The 20,041-nt window shown below is 47.6% G+C and overlaps 9 protein-coding genes across 9 annotated transcripts; 6 read left to right on the top strand and 3 right to left on the bottom strand.

Annotated features, from left to right (window-relative positions):
* Positions 1 to 842: 842 nt before the first annotated feature.
* Positions 843 to 2,003, bottom strand: BDV27DRAFT_159090 (opsin family protein; the record flags this gene model as incomplete). Its single annotated transcript, XM_032072825.1, has 5 exons — positions 843 to 924; positions 974 to 1,108; positions 1,179 to 1,666; positions 1,715 to 1,781; positions 1,837 to 2,003. 5 exons carry the CDS (start codon positions 2,001 to 2,003, stop codon positions 843 to 845), a joined length of 939 nt encoding a protein of 312 aa, XP_031926198.1.
* A 701-nt stretch (positions 2,004 to 2,704) lies between these two features.
* BDV27DRAFT_159089 (major facilitator superfamily domain-containing protein) lies at positions 2,705 to 4,562 on the bottom strand (the record flags this gene model as incomplete). The annotated part of the gene is made up of 2 exons (XM_032072824.1): positions 2,705 to 4,253; positions 4,321 to 4,562. The coding sequence occupies 2 exons, from the start codon at positions 4,560 to 4,562 to the stop codon at positions 2,705 to 2,707; spliced, it is 1,791 nt and encodes a 596-aa protein (XP_031926197.1).
* Positions 4,563 to 5,557: 995 nt separating this feature from the next.
* Positions 5,558 to 5,964, top strand: BDV27DRAFT_130384 (uncharacterized protein). The gene has a single exon (XM_032067402.1). The coding sequence runs from the start codon at positions 5,696 to 5,698 to the stop codon at positions 5,858 to 5,860; it is 165 nt and encodes a 54-aa protein (XP_031926196.1). The 5' UTR covers positions 5,558 to 5,695; the 3' UTR covers positions 5,861 to 5,964.
* Positions 5,965 to 6,445: 481 nt separating this feature from the next.
* Positions 6,446 to 7,873, bottom strand: BDV27DRAFT_130383 (40S ribosomal protein uS5). The gene is made up of 3 exons (XM_032067401.1): positions 7,518 to 7,873; positions 7,076 to 7,333; positions 6,446 to 7,018 (listed from the first exon to the last, which is right to left on the bottom strand). The coding sequence occupies exons 1-3, from the start codon at positions 7,779 to 7,781 to the stop codon at positions 6,761 to 6,763; spliced, it is 780 nt and encodes a 259-aa protein (XP_031926195.1). The 5' UTR covers positions 7,782 to 7,873; the 3' UTR covers positions 6,446 to 6,760.
* Positions 7,874 to 8,098: 225 nt separating this feature from the next.
* Positions 8,099 to 9,288, top strand: BDV27DRAFT_130381 (Mpv17/PMP22 family protein). The gene is made up of 5 exons (XM_032067400.1): positions 8,099 to 8,283; positions 8,346 to 8,400; positions 8,454 to 8,559; positions 8,612 to 8,917; positions 8,977 to 9,288. Exons 1-5 carry the CDS (start codon positions 8,273 to 8,275, stop codon positions 9,018 to 9,020), a joined length of 522 nt encoding a protein of 173 aa, XP_031926194.1. The 5' UTR covers positions 8,099 to 8,272; the 3' UTR covers positions 9,021 to 9,288.
* Positions 9,289 to 9,495: 207 nt separating this feature from the next.
* Positions 9,496 to 11,116, top strand: BDV27DRAFT_130380 (eukaryotic translation initiation factor 4E). Its single transcript, XM_032067399.1, has 3 exons — positions 9,496 to 10,008; positions 10,074 to 10,145; positions 10,207 to 11,116. Exons 1-3 carry the CDS (start codon positions 9,805 to 9,807, stop codon positions 10,672 to 10,674), a joined length of 744 nt encoding a protein of 247 aa, XP_031926193.1. The 5' UTR covers positions 9,496 to 9,804; the 3' UTR covers positions 10,675 to 11,116.
* Positions 11,117 to 11,645: 529 nt separating this feature from the next.
* On the top strand, positions 11,646 to 12,014 carry BDV27DRAFT_159085 (uncharacterized protein; the record flags this gene model as incomplete). Its single annotated transcript, XM_032072823.1, has 3 exons — positions 11,646 to 11,702; positions 11,760 to 11,892; positions 11,947 to 12,014. The coding sequence occupies 3 exons, from the start codon at positions 11,646 to 11,648 to the stop codon at positions 12,012 to 12,014; spliced, it is 258 nt and encodes an 85-aa protein (XP_031926192.1).
* A 4,400-nt stretch (positions 12,015 to 16,414) lies between these two features.
* On the top strand, positions 16,415 to 18,239 carry BDV27DRAFT_130379 (T6SS phospholipase effector Tle1-like catalytic domain-containing protein). Its single transcript, XM_032067398.1, has one exon. The coding sequence runs from the start codon at positions 16,567 to 16,569 to the stop codon at positions 17,959 to 17,961; it is 1,395 nt and encodes a 464-aa protein (XP_031926191.1). The 5' UTR covers positions 16,415 to 16,566; the 3' UTR covers positions 17,962 to 18,239.
* Positions 18,240 to 18,495: 256 nt separating this feature from the next.
* On the top strand, positions 18,496 to 19,801 carry BDV27DRAFT_130371 (non-canonical purine NTP pyrophosphatase). The gene is made up of 7 exons (XM_032067397.1): positions 18,496 to 18,599; positions 18,661 to 18,940; positions 19,054 to 19,127; positions 19,255 to 19,399; positions 19,468 to 19,504; positions 19,560 to 19,627; positions 19,691 to 19,801. Exons 2-7 carry the CDS (start codon positions 18,764 to 18,766, stop codon positions 19,763 to 19,765), a joined length of 576 nt encoding a protein of 191 aa, XP_031926190.1. The 5' UTR covers positions 18,496 to 18,599; positions 18,661 to 18,763; the 3' UTR covers positions 19,766 to 19,801.
* Positions 19,802 to 20,041: the final 240 nt, after the last annotated feature.

The following is a 20,041-nucleotide window of genomic DNA, read 5'->3' as shown; positions in this document are numbered from 1 at the left end:
CCCTCGGACTAGGGGAATACCTCGACAAAATAGTCATCGAAAAAGCCAAAGTAGCAGGTATGGGTATGGGAAGAACGCGCACCCGGCTATCGATCCGCACGCTAGTGTTGAGTGGGTTCGTGGTCGATGCAGATCCGTTTCTGCAGTGGTTTGATTGCGGGCGGTTGAAGTGTGTTCGGTTTGGTGATGGGTGTGTGGATGCTGGGTTTTGGTTGGGAGACGATATGGGGGGAGTTACTGTTGTTTGGCCGGGGGGGAGTGGAGGGGAGGTTGGGAAGGTGGTCATTGGGAGGGCTGCTGAGAGGGGGGAGATTCGGATGGTTAGGGTTCTTTGACTTTGAGGATCTCTTGGTTTTATTTTGTGTCCTATTCTGATGGGGATAGTGAAGGGGGTGGGTATGTCGGTGGAAAGGTAGGGTTGTGGATCTGGGGTATGGAACTTGTGGGACAGTTAAAACTGTTCTACTCTTGTACTTAATCTAATGTGGATATTAGATCTTTTGATCTGAAAAGCTTCTAGGCTAAATGAATATCAGAATACCCGTTCATTTATTAATATTATTATAACCTATCCCACCACATTCACACGAAGATCAACTGCGCCAACTCAGTAGAAACAGAACCAGACCCAGATTCTGTACAATAAATGACCCGAAATAACAGCATCGTAACGAGCGTCGTCAACTAATCCACTTTTCCATCATTCGTTCATTCTCATGGAGTGTAACATCAGTATGACGTCATATCGCCTCCGTCCTCCAACCATTCTCACGAAACACAATCTCCCCCAGTTCAAGCTCGAATCTGATTGTCCTTGTACCAGGAGGCATTATGTTATTGCCTTACGCGCCCTCTTCTTCTGTGATGCGAATGGCACCCTCGTTGCCGTGTCCATGGGACCAGAAGCCGTCAACCGAGAGGGTACTGTTTCGTTAGCTTGGGTAAGAATTAGAGTAGTATTCAGTGGACTTACATTCCGGGTGCCGCATCATGTGCGAAAATCAGCCAGTAGCCGATAATACCCTGTAGGAAGATATCATGGATAGCGAAAATGATGGTCTCGGCATCGACGTTGATTTTGAGGGCTAGAGCGCCGGCTGCGATGGCGCTATATAGATAATCAGCATTCTTCTAGATCCCCGCAGAAGGAAGGAAGGTAAATGAGAGAGAAAACATACATAGGGAACAAAGCCTTGATCACGAGCGACACACCCGAAACAGTACCGAAGAACCTCTTCGTTTGGGCGTCCTTGTTCACCGCCGAGCGGCCCCCGTTCACACCAATATGATACACCGTCGTGAGGTAGCCGATGGCGCTGATGGTGAACCAAACCCATCTGCGGGGGGTGTGGCCGGCATAGGTGCCCAAGAGGCCGGTGCCAAGCATCACCCAGTCGGCGACGATGGCGACGAGGAGATGGGCGCCGGGGAGACCGGACAGGAGGGCAAGGTTGATGAGGGCCAGGGGGTTTGTCAGGAACCAGTTGAGGTACCGCAGCCAGAGGACCTGACGATAGACATCGTGATGAGTGTTGGGGACGTGCTTGTTGTGGATTGTCAAGATGTCGTGTTTGTAGGTTATGCCTTCGCCGGTTGCAAGGGCGAGGTAAATGATGAAGGAGACTGTTGTGGAGATGGCAATTAGGTTGTGGATGACTCGCTTGGTCTGTACTTCTTAGTTTGATATTAAGTGCATGTACTTGGCTGGGCTTACCAGGGGTGCTCGGGAGGCGAGGATGTAGAAGACGATAGCGGATATGGCCATGAGCACGACGACCACCCTATGATTGTAAGATTAGCTTCTAGACGAGTAGAAAAGAAGGAGGGATTATGTACCATAACGTCCGTTGGCTGGCCTTGGACAATTCCTGGAAAATAGCATCACGGCCAGGGAGGACGGTGGGCACAGGGGCAACCGACGTCGGGGTAGTCGTGGGCGCGGGCAGCGGCTTTGTCTTGAAGGTATCGAAGAAGTCGATCATCTCGGCGGGTGGATCGATCATCTTGAAGTATATTCAAGGTTTAGTATCCGATAAGCTTAGTTAAAGTGACAGCACCCGCAATGTTGGGACTAAAATCAAGATCTTGACGGGGTCAAAGAGGTAAGTGTCAATAGGAACGAGAGCTGGACTAAAGGGTTATAAAGAGGACTAAATATAAGAATGAAAGAAAAAAACACTTACGAGAGACGTTCGTCATGCTGACCTCGATTCTGTCGTCATCGACCTGCCGCCTCCAAAGCAGCCAATCGCCGACTCGAAAAGCAACGTCGGACAAAGGATGCAACCGTTTGATTTGTTTGCCACGACTGCAACCGTCCTTGATTCTTTCTAATAGTACGTTACTTTTTGCACGGTCAGCATGTCGGTCGATCTGGATCATGTTCCCATGCCTTGGAAGATACAGAGCCACTCGGTGAGGGGGTTCTATGCAGCGAGGTTATTTATAGCGGATTGTGGTCTGATCCAGGTTGCCGGTTGGGGTAAACTTGGTTTTTACGCCTACATAGGAATGCGGAATGCAGAAGAAATAGGATCGGCACCTCTCTTTCTCTGGATGCCAATTTGATTGATCAAACGTCGGTCAAAACCTCAATCCTATATCCCTTTTTTCAAACATTACTATTCTATACGGGGATATCAGCAATTCCAAGTCTACAACGGACATTATATTCTCTGTCCTGTTACCAATCCACATATCCAACCTATAGAATCCGCCCCTTCACCTGCTGGATCTTCTTCACATTGACATCCTTCCACATCATCACCGATGCCAGCGTCACCGTATACAGGCACGTCGCCGCAATCAACATCAACCGCTGTGTCTCCGAATATGACCGGTTAATCGCATCACGCGCTGCACTACCAACAGGATACGACGCCTGAACCGTCATGTCACCATAAATATTCACCAGATTAGACTGCGCGTCCGCGGGAAGATACTCGGCCAGTTTATGGGGAAAGATACCCGTCCACAGCGCAGTGGCGATGGTAGTGCCCACCGCACTGCCGATATTAATGAACATGCTTTCCATCGCCAGCACGGCGGGAATGTGTTGCTGCGATGACACGGCCATGACCGTCATCTGCTCGCAGATCACCAAGGTGCCACCGCCAAACGCGATGAAGATCTGGCACATGACGATATACCCGATGTTGACGCCCGGTTCCCGGAATTTGATCATCAATCCGACGCCGAGGATGGTGATAGGAACCCCGAAGTAGAGCGCTTGCCATTTGAGGCGGCCATTATAGCGGATCAGGATGCCCATGAGTACGGCCCAGAAGCAGGAGCCTACGCTGTAGATATTGGTGATATAGGTCGCTTGGCTGACGCTTTGGTTGAAGACAACAACTAGCATCGAGAAGAAGTACGTGTCCCAGAGATACCAGGCCAGGTATATACTGGCGGCCATGGTGTAGGTGAAAAAGACGGTTCGGTTGAGCAACAGCGACCAGGGGATGAACGTGACAGGAGCGATGTATCTCTCGTAGACGGGAAAGGCGATGAGTAGGAGGCCGCCGATGACAATGAAGCAGATGATCAGCGGAGATCTCCACTCGTCTGGCTGCTTGGAGTACAGATTGAAAGCCAACAGGAACAAGGCAAGTCCAGTAGTAAGGAGGAGCAGACCGATAACATCGAACTCCTTGCCGTAGTAAGCGATCGATTGCATTACAGTGCGCTGGCTGTGACGTTCAGGAACCAGACCAGCCTTCTGCGCTTTGCGCTGATTATAGTAAAACAGGAAGAATAGAGGCGTCAACATCACGGGCGTTACAATAGCCCAGATGCCGAAACCCCATCGCCATCCCATGGATTTTAAGATATCTTCCGTCGCCGGGCCGTATGCCCAAACCGTGGCAATGTACGGAGAACCGACGAAGCCGAGCCAGAACGCCCGGTTTTTCAACGCCGACGTATCGGCAATGAAGATAGTCAAGGTGAAATCCACACCAGCGGATCCGACCGAGTAGAACACTTGAGCCGCACAATACGTCTGAACATTATTACACCCAGCCATCATGATGAGTCCAACGGTCATGCAAGCGATCATCAAGGCAAAACCCTGAGGACGACCCCAAATATCAATCAGCTTAGCATAAGGAAGTTTGAATAGGCCGCCAATAAGAGTAGAAAGAATGGTGGTAGTGCCAGTTAACGAGTGTTCCTTGAAGGAGCTGGTAACATATGGAGTCAATGTGCCGATGATACCGAACGCGAAGTTCTTAATAAAGTAGATAACCCAGATCCTAATGACAATGCCATCGTCAGCTTCGAGTGTCGGCGAATCACCCAATGCAGCTCGGTGACACTTACATCACGTAGGCCAGAATCAAATGCTGTTTGGACCAGACTTGAGTCATGGCCTGTGCGCTCTGTACACCATGCTGGAATTCCGGATTGACTAGGTCACTCTTGTCATCATCCGCTTGGTCAACGGTGGAGGTAGCCGTTTCCTTGGATGCAGACTGTGGAGCAACGTTGGCTTCATCATCATCAGGGTGCCGCTTCTCGTCCACCGGTATCTCATCCGGTTTAATGGGTAGTCTGAACTTCATGGTAGACTTCTCCCTAAGATTTGACAGAAAAGAAGCTGTCAGGCGGAGCAAAAGGAATGAAATAAAAACTCTGCGCAAGAATTCAGCCGTCAAAGGGGGAATGATCTACTACTAAATAGCAAATTCCCCCGAGAGAAATGCCGCCCGAAGCCCATATAGAAGGCCACCATCAAGTCGGGAATTTCCGTGCACCATAGTTTGAATAGAGCGCTAAGCAGCAAATTCCCTATCTAGTTCTCGGTCTAGCCCTTAGCATTGCTAAGGATACACCACTCATAAGGGGCAATAGTATCGTGCAGCAAGATTCCTGCCATAGGGTCTGCCAAGCAAGGCTGTAATTGGCAGGTTCTGAAGTGCCGCATTCCCTCGCGGCCCTACTAGCTTGCATTAGAAGCGTATAAACGGAAAATTTGGGGACTGGGGACAATTTTGGCTGGTTGGGCTAAATGAATGGGATCCATACAGGTGGGCCATGGGGACAAAATCAATCCTTATCTGATGATCTGATAAATTGAACCCACGGTGGTAGCTCGCCAGTGCGCCAATCAGAGAGCGCACGGGCAGCTCCAGTCGTTGCTAGGAAAAAAACAGACACGATCAGAATTTTCGTTTGTGTCCGACTTGAATATATGAGATGACTCGCTCTGACTACTTTGTAATAGTCAATCTGAAAGGGGTCTCTCAGATAGAGTTAACAAAATTGGACACTATAAAGTGCAACATCAGTACCGAACAGACAAGAGAGACCATAAGATTATGTCGTGGGTGAGGAAATCTCTAACCGCGCTAGACTTGCCCTTAACTATTCTGCCATCATAAGCGCTAGTATCATATAGTAGTAAGTGGTGAGGTTGAAGTTTGGCAATGCTGTCGAATGTCGGCGACATTCCTGTTTCGGGTCTGGGCTAAACAATACAATACCAACCAACACAATTTTTTTTTTCAAGAGCTGGGCAGAAATATAAATCTAAACTACAATACGCGTTGTCTTATAGGTTTCAACAATCGCATCCCATTTCATGATACTTGGAGGCGCTTCAGTAGCAGCGAAGCCGAACAGACTCCAGGGAATTCTTCGAATGCTTGCCTAAGCTCGTGACTACTAGAGAGTCTGGTACGTAGTATTTCAAGTTATGTACTCCGTACATACTCCGTACCTACTAGTAGTAGTGGTGGTCAGGGTCATCGCAGTCATTATTGCGCCACGTGCTGTCGGCATCACCAGTCACATCATAATAGTAGTAGATCAAACGAAGCTTTCTGCAGGATATCTAAAGCCATTGTCCTCCGCTCAGTGAAATTTCTTGTACTTTGGTTATTTTATCAAGCCATAGTTGGCTTAAGGTGCGGCGGTCTTGTAGTATCGCGGATAGTTGCCGGGTTAGACGTGCTTGGTGTTATATCTTGTTAAGGACGCGAAGGTTTTGAATATGGATATTTGTTAGACGGTGTATTATCCTAAAACAAACAGAGTGAGTAAACAAAAGAAAATAATAGACTAACTCATTTTCTTGTTTGCTTCCCGTGTTTTCGTTGTCTTTCTTTATGCACTGGCACGGATATGTGGATAATGTGGATATATATATAAATCTACTGCGGTTACCCTTCATATAAGTTACGCCACACCAGTTCATAACACATGTCATCACTGACCCAACCAATTTAACATATTCCTACGTATTCTGCTTGATCTAGGCAAGCATTTATGCCTACATCAACATTTTATAAGAGAGATGATATCCCATGCCATTGAAGTTCAATGTTCCCACTTGACCACAAATCAACATTGACCATTGATCTAGACCAGAGCTATGACTCCACTGAGTAGAAATTTGATAAATGACATGGTTCATCAAAGTTTACTTATCAGTCCCTGGATAAGGATTATTCGAGTGCCGCATCTCAGTTATCTATTTGCGGGGTAAAGCATCTACGAAATGAACTTCTTCCTGCCCATTTACGCAGGAAATCATGACTGGCGAAAAGGAAGCTTTCATTCACTTCACGCTATTTCGTTTTCAAGTCGTCCCTCCCGTAATTACATCCATGGCCGTGAGTAGCGTAGTAGAGCGTGAGATAAAAAGTTCATTCCAGCTTTTCCGATCCTACAGCCAAAAAAAAGTAGAAATCCCGTAGGAAAATGGTTCAAGAAAAAAAACGATCATGCAAATTTATTTCCCCGTCACGGCACTAATAATCTAGTACTTCTTGCCCTGGCGCAGGACATCACCGAACTCCTCAAGAGGGCTGCGGATGAGCTTAGTCTCCTTCCAGAGGTTAGGAGTAAGGAAGCCGTAGGTGTTGACGACGGCAAGGAAGGTGGCCTTGAGGGTGTTCTCGAGGGTCTTGGTGGAACCGGAAGAGGAGGTGTAGGCATCCTGGACACCGGCAAGCTGGAGCAGACGCTTAACGGCGGGGGAGGCAACAAGGCCGGTACCACGGGGAGCGGGGATAAGCTATCGCAGGTTAGCATGCTACCTTCATTTCCGGAAGTCGCGCATTTCGTGACATACTCTGACGGAGACGGAACCACACTTGGCACTCTGCTTAACGGGCAGAGAGTGAGGCTCACCAAGGTTGCTACCCCAGTAACCGCGACGGACGGGGAGGACGGCAAGCTTGGCAATGGTGATAGCGGCACGGATGGCGGTAGCGACTTCCTTGGAGGTCTTGATACCGAGACCGATGTGGCCCTCAGAGTCACCGATGATGACGACGGCCTTGAAACGGGTACGCTGACCGGCACGGGTCTGCTTCTGGACGGGCTTGATCTGTAAAGGAAAAAAAAATGAACCGTCAGCGGCTGCTACTTGCAATTTCCCTAATATCCGTCCAAATCGCATCCATCGTGTATCATATTCCAATTGCGCTTCCTCCACCGTAAAAAAACAAACTGCGATTCCACACGAATTCCACTGGCCCAATCTTCCTTCGGATAAAAAGTTCGTTCCGTACCTTCATGACCTCATCCTTGAGCTTGGGGAGGAAGAAGTCCACAATCTGGTACTCCTTGATGGGCAGAGAGTGGAGGTAGATCTGCTCCATGCTGGTGATCTTGCCGGCCTTGACGAGACGACCGAGCTTGGTGACGGGCTGCCATTCCTTCTCCTCCTGCTTGCCACCGCGACGACCACGACGACCACGGCCACGGCCACGGTCACCACCACGGTCACCGCGGGAACCGAATCCTCCACGTCCACGAGGAGCAGCGTCAGCCATGTTGGATATGTATGGCGATTGAAAATGAACCGTACGGGGAGAGGTAACGGACGGGAGGGTGTCGTTGAGGGGTTGTCGACGTCGAGGTTGACTTTCGTCTCTCACTATCCACACACAACTGTTTGGCTCACGGAAATTTCGTGCGCTAACCGAGCCCACGGAAACCCTATACCCTAGGCGGTGAACCCGTTTGGGTAACCCGCTGACATCTGCATCATGTGACTTCAACTTCCCCCATTGGGAGATTTTTACTCCAATAGTCTGCGGGCGGTGGCGCTGATTGTCGCGATCCTGCTATTCTTATCGGCGGTCTGGGGGGGGGTCATGTGTTTATTATCAAGCTATTAATTCTTTGTTGTCCTGTCCAGACTTTCCCTCAATCCCCCATCCCCCATTCCGTTGTCAACATTTTTCTCCCTGTGAGAGCCATCGCCGCACTCAATTGAGCTTTATCAAGTCCAATTGACTTTTTAGTCCCCCTCGTTGGCAGCATGCTTCGTTGGTATATCTCCCCGACCACATCTCGTCCGGTTCCTGACGCTAAAACTTTATCTCTCAACCCAGGTATCAGGCAAAGTTGGCTAAGCAGCCCATTCTCACAGCCAGTGTGACCAGCGCAGTATGATTGTGTTTCCGATTTTCATGATCCGTCTTGTTTCTGACTTGCGACAGGTGCTCTTTGGTAGCGGTGATGTGCTCGCTCAACAGGTAGTTGATCGCAAGGGTTTTGAGAAGCATGACTTTGCCAGAACCGGTCGCATGGCTCTGTACGGAGGAGGTAAGTCATTTACCACTTCTTGGTAAGTGGTCTGTTTTACTGATCGTAATAGCTATCTTTGGTCCCGCTGCTACGACCTGGTACGGCTTTCTCCAACGCAACGTGGTCCTGAAGAACAGCAAGGCCACCATCGTTGCCCGGGTTGCGGCAGACCAGTGCTTATTCACTCCTACCCACCTCACCTGCTTCTTGACCTCCATGGCCATCATGGAAGGCTCGGACCCTATTGAGAAGTGGCGTAACAGCTTCCTCCCCAGCTACAAAGCCAATTTGACCATCTGGCCTCTTGTTCAGGGCGTCAACTTTGCTATCGTGCCATTGGAATACCGTGTGCTTGTTGTAAACCTGGTCAGCTTGGGTATGTGTCACTTATTTTCAGGGAAAGGTTTTGTATAGCACTAACACTATTACTTTTAGGTTGGAATTGCCTCCTGAGCATGATCAATAGCGGTGATCAATAAGCAAATCCCTTTCTTTCCAATTGTTTGGAGACCTTACGTTTAGAGATACCCCTTGATTGTATAGCTGATACACCGAAGACTTTCTTGGAATTGTTCTGGGGTTATAGAGGTCTTTCTTCATTTCTATGTATCTCTTAGGACTTGTTTTTCTTTGTTTCAAAATTTGGGCGCAACATCCAGAACATTTCGGGTAAAAAGTAGACGTGCTGGATTAAAGCGGATTAGTGACAGTCATTGTTGCTATTCTTTGCGGGTACATAGATTTATAATTAGAAACTACTTTTCTTGTTCCTGTCAGATTCAATGGATCGGTTTGTCTTCAGTCCGCATTGACTTATTGATCAGATCAATTATTAGGGCTGGGGTTTGGGGGAGAGCCGCATCAGCCTATGAGAGGCCTAGAAAGGTACCGTGGCCCAAACGGGTAAAGTTGCACTGTCGTCAAGCTGCCGCATCTCCAAACGCTTCAAAACTTCATATCGTCCCTTCCACAGGTTCACCTACGTCCCTTTTAAAAGACGATAGACACCGTGGTTCTGCCCGGAGCAGACGATTAAAGTTATAGGACCGCCGCGCACGAGTCGCTTCGATACTGCCCCAGTTTATCCGGGTTGCTCTTTCCTGTCGGCTTTTCCCACCTTAAACACAAAATTTGCCTTCACCCACCGAGACTTTTTCCTCACCCCTCCGACAACGTTCTCGGCATTCTAATCACCGCAACGTCACTCATATAATTTTCGCTTGGCTTTATATTCTCTCTAATATCGATTATTTCACATCCACCATGGCCGCTGTCGCTGAAAACGGTCCCGTACCGGTGAACGACGAGAACACCGCGCCCGGCGTTGCCGCCCCCGAGCAGAAAGAGGAGACCGAGAAGACAAATGGCGACAACATCACAGTGTTCCATGATCCCGAGAACTTCAACGTGAAGCACCCTCTTATGCACGAGTGGACCCTGTGGTTCACCAAGCCTCCTAGCGGCAAGGTACGCAGTCTGACCCGCCAGTGGCCTGAAGACCACCAACACTAACAGTTTTTTCCAACTCACAGGGCGATAACTGGAACGACCTTTTGAAGGAAGTTGTCACATTCAACTCGGTTGAGGAATTCTGGGGAATTTACGTATGCTCCATTTCTGTCATCTTTCAACTCGGCGATGGCTGACCCATGTTACTATCATCAGAACAACATCACACCGACCTCTGAGTTGGGCCTCAAAGCAGACTACCACCTTTTCAAGAAGGGTATCCGGCCTGAGTGGGAAGATCCTCAGAACAAGCACGGCGGCAAGTGGTCGTATTCGTTCAAAGACAAGCGTTCCGTACCGATCGACGACCTGTGGCTGCACGCCCAACTGGCAGCCATTGGTGAGACTCTCGAGAACGATGGAGATAGTGAGGTTATGGGAGTCGTTGTGAATGTGCGTAAGGGTTTCTACCGTGTCGGTTTGTGGACACGGACTGTGGGCAAGAGTATTCCGGGAGACAAGAATGCCCGCACACCTGCCCAGGGCAAGGATGTCCTCGAATCCATCGGCCGCCGGTTTAAGGAAGTCCTGCGTCTGAACGAGGCAGACGTTGTGGAGTTCTCTGGACACACAGACAGTGCACACAGTGGTAGCACGAGGGCGAAGGCCAAGTACACTGTTTGAAGCGTTTACGACATCGGGGCGCTTCTCATTTACGATCTATCCCACATGAATGCCGCTTCTCTTGTTACGAGACGATGGAAGAATCTATGATCATGGCCAATAACGACGGGTTATCATGAAGGAAAGGATACTGGCTGGGGCCCCGCTCTCGCTTAGGACTCTACAGTGATGATGATCGTAGACGTCGACGGCATGTATCTGCTCCGTACGTATGACGAGGTTTATACCATTTGCTATTCGACTACTGTCTTCTTCATTTTCTTATGGCTGGACAAGGGGAATCTCTGATAGGAAAACAGAAAAAAAAGTGTTTCAAACTGCTTCTTCATACTCTATGCCTGCTCTCTTGATTATGCTTTTTTGTTCCTTAGTCCGTCTTGATGCGAGTCTTCTCTATAGATACCGTGCATTAGCAATGGAAAATATACCTTTTTACTTAAAACTTCTTTCACTCGCTCTCCTTGTGACCTGCCCTTGTGTTACTCGGCAGTTTCGTTTTCTGGGATGTGCCGTCCCTGCATAATGACCTGAAAGGAATTTTCCAGAAAGGGCAACCGGGATACTATTCACTCTTTCCCTCAAGCTCTTCCACGACGCATCGCGTCAACAGGCCGTCACCACTGTGAATGAAGGCTGCCTGTTACCTACCACCCCCTCTTCTGTTTCTTCTTTTCTTCTCTCCCAATCTCTTTTACCTTCCTTCTTCGAACCTCCCCATCTCAGCCTTAACACCCCCCCACTCCCCATCTTCTCCCTTTCTCCTCTCACAGCCTAAACAGCGTCGACCAGATCATTACAACTGACTGGATGGCCGATCAACGACACATCCGTCCACTTTACTCAGTGCGCTGAACTGGAAGTGCGATGATCAACCATCCGGCTGGGTGTCGGGCCCGACTTTGTGTAGGACCTGGACGTTACTGCATGGCTGTTCCTACTTCTCCTTCCCTTCTCTGCCCCCTCCAGATTTTATGTCGTATGAATTCGCTCCAGGACCTCAGGCCGTTCGGATTCTGCGCCTACGATCTGTAAGTCAAACCCCTCCCTTCTCAGCGTTGTTCTCACTGACTGACTGTGTCTGCTAGGCCCTTTCCTCGCTCATTACACTCCTCAACACGATCATTTCCTCTCCCCTCCTCTGCACCATAGAGGGCTTCCGTTGGCATGGATTTCTCCAGGCTGCAGACTGTTGGAATTCCTCTGCTGGCGCAAGAAGCTGTAGGTGACACTCCTCTTCCTTCTCCGACTGGTCTTGCTGACTGTGTTTATTAGCCACCCCCCTTTTCCTCGCTCTCTATGCTCCACTACACCTGCATCGCCCTCATCTCTGCATCGTGTAGGTTTGCATTGTACGAATCCGCTCCGGAGCCGCTGGCCGTTGGGATTCTGCGATGTACAAGTTGTAAGTAATACTCCTCTTCCCCACATCTATTCTTACTGACCACGCTTGTTAGACCCCCTTTCCTCGCTCTCTCCACACCCTCGACTAATCTTTAGCTTTCCCGGGTCCCGGTGGCTGGGTAGGTTGGGCGGGCTTGGAGTACTAACCTCGCAGCATTAACCATCTAGCTTTCCCGGGTCCCGGTGGTTGGGTGGTTGGGTCGGGCCTGGGACATCCTTGTTCCAATCAAGATATCGTGAGTACAATAGCCTCCTCGTCTTTTCCTATCTCCATCTTATGCTAACCAGAGAGGGTTGTCTTGAAGTTCATCTACTTCAGCGACTGTCTTTGCTTTTGTGGGCAGGTTGGGCGGGTCTGGAGTACTAACTTCGCAGCACTAAACATCTAGCTCTCCGGGGCCCCGTGGTTGGGTGGTTGGGTCGGGCCTGGGACATCTTTTGTTTTGAAGAGAATCTGGTCAGCGAGACTCCCTTCCACCATCTAATGCTTTTCACTTACACTAACGATGGTTACCATGTCGGTTACGTTTCAGTTCGCTGGTTACTTGTGGTGGGTTAGAAATGATAGAACATACTTGTCTCTTTATGTTTTGCCTAGTTGATTGTGGGCTGAGAAGGATGGCGAAGTGGGTGCAAGACAATGTAATTACACCAATGCAAATCTGGATGCCTTCAAACGGTTCTTTCCTGTAAAATTTGGCTACAAATTAGCAGCTTAATAGCATATTGAAAGTACATTAGCACATGAGCTTCTCGCACATCTGAGCAATCTAAGCTGGTGACCGTATAATGAGAAATGGCTGCCCTACAGAACTATTAAAGTTCCCGCACATAATGTACTAGACGAAGTCATCGCGTTAGCAACTGTTCCAGCTGTATATCGACCATGGTCTCTTGAAATGGAGTTTCTAAGTAACAAAACATTAACCATGGTACAAACGATATTAACTCCTAGGAAAACTGGATTATAGCTTGTAAGAATTACCTACGAAAATAGCAGGATCTCCATAAATCCTGACCCTCACATATCCCGCATTGATTGATCTCCCACATCGTCGTAAATGAAACAGCGACGCGATATTCATCTAAAGCACCGTCAAGAGCCGCTAAGGACTAAAAAGGATTCATGTAGCTTTGTCTCTGCATTATTGAACTCGAGCAAAGGTATCGAATAATACAAAGAAATTACGAGTAACGTCACTCTGTATTGCAAGATCATATTCCATATGTGTGCTTTCCTCATGTATGTATATCTCCAAGGTCTCGGTCATACCTTCCTTGACATATCGTTTGCCATTCGAAGTTTATCGCAACAAAAAAGATCTGATCATATTATTGACGAAGGAAACAAGTACTTGATGAATGGATGGGCTGCGCTGGGTGATCATTGGCTTATGGGCGATTTGTTGTTCGATTTGAAGAATTGGGAGCTTGGTATTTGGTGGATTCTTGGTCTTGTGTTTGGCTTCTGAAGCAGAATAATCTGGTAGAAGGGAGTGTTTAGCAAAGTTGTGCTGAAATGAAGAGGTCGCTTTTTGTGTGAATGTTAGGAAGTTGAAAAAAAAAAAAAAGAATTGGGAAACATGGTTTTGATTCTAGTGAAAGATTCCACGTGGAAAGAATGGACGAAGCTAGAATGAGAAGGAAATACGCACAATCAGAAACCATATAATGTCAAGGATGTGGGTTCGAATATTGCTTGTTTGAGGGTGTCGCAGTGGATTTGGAGTATAGGAATATCGAGCAGGAAGATATCAACGAAAAATCCTCAAATGGCTTTCTTGAACTTCATAAGCTTTTCCACTGTAAAGGTAAGGTGCTACCGATATCGGAGATATATTCATGTACTCGAGCATCTCTAGAAAGGACCATGAAGTGCTCTTTCCAGTCCTTATAGTAATCAGGTGGAATATCTATACCATACTTAGTGTCTTTGGGCTTTGCCTACACGACAGATGTAAAAGATCATTGTATGTAGGGAAGCAGTCGTATTAAATTTAGCGTCTCGAGAGCTAAGTTATCTGTCTTATGGTTCATAAACGCTCTCTCTTCTAACTTATTCGCTCTTTCTCGGTGCGCGCTTCCGACTCCTCAGAGTCCTGGCAGTAAGTTAACCATGATAAGTGACCCCGATCCCGGAACAGAGAGATAAAGCCCTTCTTGCTGCTATTAAAAGTAATACTGTGCCCAATCTCTTAAGCGCGGAGAGTCTATAGATGGGCGCGACTGAGCCTTCTGAGAGGACTGTTTCCCATTATTTTATGCGATTATCGAAGGGCGTCTAGAGATAATTGAACTTCTATACCGAGATAACGCCCACTCCTGACCGAGAAGATTTATTGAGAGAGAGAGCTCCATGTTGCAGCTAGATACAACAACTCACGAGCCCTCTACTGCATTCTCACTCAATGGAAGCTCCAAGAGCAAGGCTTAGATAGATCTAGCTTTGAAAAGAAGACTATTCTTCACAAGGCTTCTGAGGGAGGCCATTTGGATAATGTGACGCTGCTTGATTTCAGAGGGTCTGAGTGTGAACGCCTCAGGGCTTCACCGGATCATCTCTGTACATTATGCGGCGAGAATTCGAAATTCGAACGCCTAATCTGTAGTGAAATATCTTATCAAGAAAGGGGCCGGAGCGAGAGCAGCCATTTGGGCAGGAAAGCTGCCGATTTGGTACACAGCGGACAAGAACAATGGCCGGAGCTTTTTATCGTTGCTGAGAGATGGGTCCAATGTGCATCAGGGAGATAAACGCGATGGAATGCTCTTGCATAAAGTCGCGTAGGGTTGTGACCTATCGGTGGCAAAAACTCTTGTAGACGAAGGTATTACAGAAATCAACACCAGAAATAATACAGGTACTTCGATTTTGCACCGCGCAGTTGAAGCAGGCAAGGTGGACGATGTAAAGTAGATTTTGAGTGATTGTGAACTCTGTATCGATGATGTGAACAGTTACAGCTGGACCCCGTTGACATTAGCTGCATCGAAGAATCGGGTTTCTATGGTGAGGTCCCTAGTCGAGAATGGTGCGGATGTATCGACTTCTTCTTCGTTAGGAAATTGTACTGCTTTGCATTTTGCAATAGTACATCATAGCATAGAGGATAAAAATGAGCTAGAATGGCACTGGTTATCGAATCAAAGATAGATTGGGACGTAACGTGATATTTTGGATGATTTATTAGACTCAGAAGCCGGATATTATCTGGTAGATACTAAGGGATGCGAAGATCTATGATCCGTCAATGGAGGGTGACTTGGACTCAATGGAAATTGCTAAGATTGTCAGTCTTATAAGAGTATCGATGGCTGCTTTTATACCCCCTTTGGTTTATGACTAGAAGGTGGTGGTAGGTATATTAATGGCTGGACAACACAGGGAGAGTTCAACCCCCTGCGAGGTGTTTGAATCTGTTTCGAATTATTTCTCAGAGACCAATAGCTGTTCAAGAATACTTCGATGCATGGAGTTTTATCCTTCAGTGATGATGACAAATCGGTTGGAAGGCGTGGACGGTACGGAGTATGTAAAATAACAATGGACGGGTAGATCCGTTGAAGAAAGCCGCACAGCCGGTGGGTTTCAAAAGGCATGGACCATACGGAGTATACAATTTTAAATCATGTCATACTACCATGATAATCTCTCCATGAACAATGATACTATATTGCCTTGACTCTATTGATTTCTAAATAACGCCTGTTTTAATATGTAATTGACTGCAATCGAAACGTAAATGGGAACGGATATTACGGCGTAATTTCAAAGGTATGATCCATGTGGAAGTTGATGTTTTGAGAGCTCGTGATGTCACTGTACCAAACAAAGTTCTATACTATACTATGCACGTCGCTGTCACAACTTTCTTCGAACCTATCGAGGATTCATCAAACCAACCAGATCCGGCGCTTGGTCTTTGGCAAACCACTATGTATGATGATCAAGTAATACGAAAAGTCTAATGAGGACTCCTTGACTTGGAAAAAAAAGGAGGGATGTGCATGGTGGAGATGGAAGATCCCTCGTGTCCCTACATACTCAGCAGTTTTCAAGCGCTGGTTGGGCAGATATTCAGCTAGCCTACGAACTGTGGGGCGTCGATCGAACCCTCAGCTCAATAATGATCGACATTATCACACCTAGAAAGGGGCGGAGAACGCGAGCTTTGACGCGAGCCAGGAAGAGAGGTCAATTGGCCCACGAAGGCGAACCTGAAAACCTTATAAGGGACAGGCCCATCTCACTCCAACTGTGTTCTTGTATAACCCCCAAAAAAGCCCCGTTTGTTACTAAAGATATAATTAGTCTGAAACTCTTTAATCTATTACGCGTTGACCATGTCCTTGCCCGAGCATAGAAAACGGGCGGAGCGTGTCATCGTCCTATGTTTCGATGGTACATCCAATACCTTCCAAGCAGATGGCACCGAAAGTAATATCTTAAAGATTTTCCGCATGCTCAAGCGTGATGATGACAACTTATGAATGTTCCCCACCCCCTATCCTGTGCAGACGTACGGGTGTACTAACATTGAGTGCAGACTGTTACTATCAGCGTACCACACCCCATTCTGTGGCCCTTGTAAAATATGTACTAACTGCAGAATAGCTGGTGTTGGAACCGAGATATCTCCGACCTCTCTCAGCAGCAACCCTTTGCGACGCCGCAGTAAGCTATTCAGCAGCAAGCTTGTCGACTCGGCCTTGGCTGTATCCTTCGACCAGCATGTCCTTGGGGGGTATAGATTCCTCATGCGACACTACCGCACCGGATCCCAGATCTATATTTTCGGCTTTTCTCGAGGGGCATACACGGCTCGCTTTTTGAACGAGATGCTGGACCACGCTGGGCTGCTGTCCGCCGATAACGAAGAGATGATCCCCTTCATCTGGGAGGCGTTTTCGTCCTACAAATTGACGGTCGGGGCCAAAAACCAACTTGAACGGGAGGAAAGTAAAAAAACATTGAAATTCTTGACGGCCTGCAGAGAAACGGTTTGTCGCGAAGTAGATCGGGTTCACTTCCTTGGTTTATTCGACACTGTCAACAGCACTGCCGAGTTTCAGGTCAACGCGGAAGTGAAGCCGAATTCTGAGATCATTAGACATGCATTGAGTATCGACGAACGTAGGGTCAAGTTTTACCCGGTCCTCATAGAACCCAAGAAGGAGTACCAGTTCAGGGTTCATCGACGCCTATGGCCATGGGGTTATAGAGGCTCAACAACATGTGGCCAGGGGGGTGGCGATTCAGGTAAGCAAGATATTCAGGAAGTGTGGTTCCCCGGTTGTCATGCAGACGTGGGTGGAGGTTGGGACTTTTCTGAAGGTGAAGCTTGGAGGCTGTCCCATGGGCCACTTGTTTGGATGGTGCATGAAGCTCAGCGCGCTGGGCTTCGTTTCGACAAAGAAAAGCTCGATATGCTCGTGAGTATCGAGAAGCAACATAAAGTTGATACTGTGGACAAAAACAGCGAAAAACTGGCTCGGGACAGCTCCGCGGATCTTGACACGTCCCTTCACCTTTCGAGCACAAAAGGCATACTGCATGATAGTCTTGAAACGGGTGAGGGAACTGGCTTTTGGCGTCTGATGGAGCACATACCGTTCCGGCGTATGGTGCTACAGGTCGATGGCTCGTGGAAACCCACTCGGTGGCCACTCCATCGGGGAAGGAGCAGAGACGTTCCGAAATATGCGCAGATCCACGTCTCTGCAATTGAGCGGATGAAAGCTGACACTACCTACCGACCAATGAATGTTATTCTGGAGGGTCCTGCAGGTCGGAAGGATAAAGTCTCCGTCCAATTTGAGATTGGGGAGTGGAAAGTCTGGTGTCATAAAGGCGATCGCGTGCGAGAGGCGTATGTTCGGGAATAGTTTTGTGTATAAGTTGGATTTTGGAAGAGGTTTCTCTTTTAGGATATTGCTTTGCACAAAAGTGAGATTGTTTTGTTATGAGGGGACGGCCAAGGATACAAATAATGAGTAAAGTTAATTGAAATCATGGCCAGCCATATCCTTTACACCTTGCCTTCTTCTGTCAATGCTTGCTCGGTACATATATCAGACAGTATCAGAACACCGGACATCCCCTTTTTCCGCGCTCCTTGACAGGTTAGTTAGTACCGGCTTCTTAATCTCATGGGAAAGTTGACCACGTTGGATTTCGATCCTTTTCGACCTAAACATTCAGAAGGGAAAAGTATAAGTCATGCGTGGTGTCTCACCTTTTCCAGGGTCAGTCAACTTTACCAACTTTCGATGATGGCCTAAGGCATCCGCCTGTCACTCCGATCTCGCGATGCAAAGAACCCTGCTGTGAGTCACAGCCTCAACCGGAATACGGACTGGAACTACCGTGTTCGGTATTGACTCGGCATTGTCGAAAACACCTTATTTTATGCGATCCACGCACCTTATCACTACAACCACGTCTCCTCAACCTACCTCATTTTAATCAACCAAAATAACTTCAAGTTCCTAGACACAGTCCTAGCAGACTAGCGTAATTCAAAGTAATCACCATCTAAACCTCAGCTCATCTCATCTCCCAAAGGCATAATAACCCAAGAACAGAATCACATGACCAGAATCCACCATCAATCAATCAATCTTGATTAGATTGGAATTGTGATCCACTCACAGACCCTTCAAATCAATACCCGACCTCACATCCGAAATGACCGAATCCGACACCCCCCTGATCTTCGTGACAGGGAACAAAAACAAAGTCCTAGAAGTCAAAGCCATTCTGGGTCCCACGGCCACGCTCGAAGTCCTGGATATCAATCTCCCCGAGATCCAGGGTAGTGTGGAAGAAATTACGCGAGAGAAATGTCGTGTGGCAGCTGAAACTGTAAGATAATAGACCAACTGTTTTACTGAATGTTTGAATTACTCGGCTCAGTTTGGAAAGGGACCGAATGGGTATTTTGAATGATGGTGTTAATTGGTATCGGTGGAATGTAGATAGGAGGGCCGGTGTTGGTTGAGGATTCGGCGCTTGAGATGCGCGCATTGGGTGGCTTGCCTGGGGCTTATGTGTATGTATCTTTTTTCCCCACTTGTCTCTGCTCGCCTTTACTTTGGGTTGTAGATACTTTGCTTTTTGTATGCATGTGTCTGTAAGGAGAGAAACAAGGAACTAACCAAACCATGTATGCAATAAAGCAAAGCATTCGTGGAAACAATAGGCAACGAAGGCCTTAACAAGATCCTCTCAGCCTTCGACGATAAAACCGCCGAAGCAGTATGTACGTTCGGGTATTCCCCGGGACCAGGACATGAGCCTCTTCTATTCCAGGGTCGGCTGCAGGTATGTTACGTTTTATTCAACGTTATATGTAATTACTAGTGTTCAGCATCTAATTTCGATTGATTAAGGGACAAATCGTTTCGGCCAGAGGCGTTTCATCTTTTGGTAAGGGTTACTTCTGGATTGAGTGGTTTGCTAGTGTTAATCTTGATGCCTGTAGGCTGGGAGCCGATTTTTGAGGTCGAGGGGGAGGGAGTAACGTTGGCGGAGATGGAGGTTGGCAAGAAGGTAGGTTTTCTTGTTTCCGATGGTATGTATGGTATAGTGTAAGGGCGGGTGCTGACGGTGTAGAATGGACTTTCGCATCGGTTTAAGGCGTTGGTGAAGTTTAGGGAGTGGTTTTTGGGTACTAGAGGGCCTGCTTAGGGGCATTAGGGTGTTATATAGATCATTGGACTTTAAGAATTCAAATAGAATTTATTGAGTAGAGCCATCTTTATTATGTTGATCGATGTATGTCTTAGTCCATGGATAGGTCACCCATCAATATCTCTTTTTGGAAGAGTAGGGGCATGTTGGCTGATTAGTATGCTGGTAGAAGTCTTATTCGGCCGATATATACTCATATCTCCCGGTTGGTAAACAAAACTACTCCAACAGACTTGAAACAAAATTGGGGAACCGAATAATAGAGTATTACTC

The sequence above is a fragment of the Aspergillus caelatus genome (genome assembly GCF_009193585.1).
Source record: "Aspergillus caelatus strain CBS 763.97 unplaced genomic scaffold BDV27scaffold_122, whole genome shotgun sequence".
Classification (NCBI taxonomy): Eukaryota; Fungi; Ascomycota; class Eurotiomycetes; order Eurotiales; family Aspergillaceae; genus Aspergillus; species Aspergillus caelatus.
This window is presented reverse-complemented; position numbering and strand designations above follow the sequence as displayed.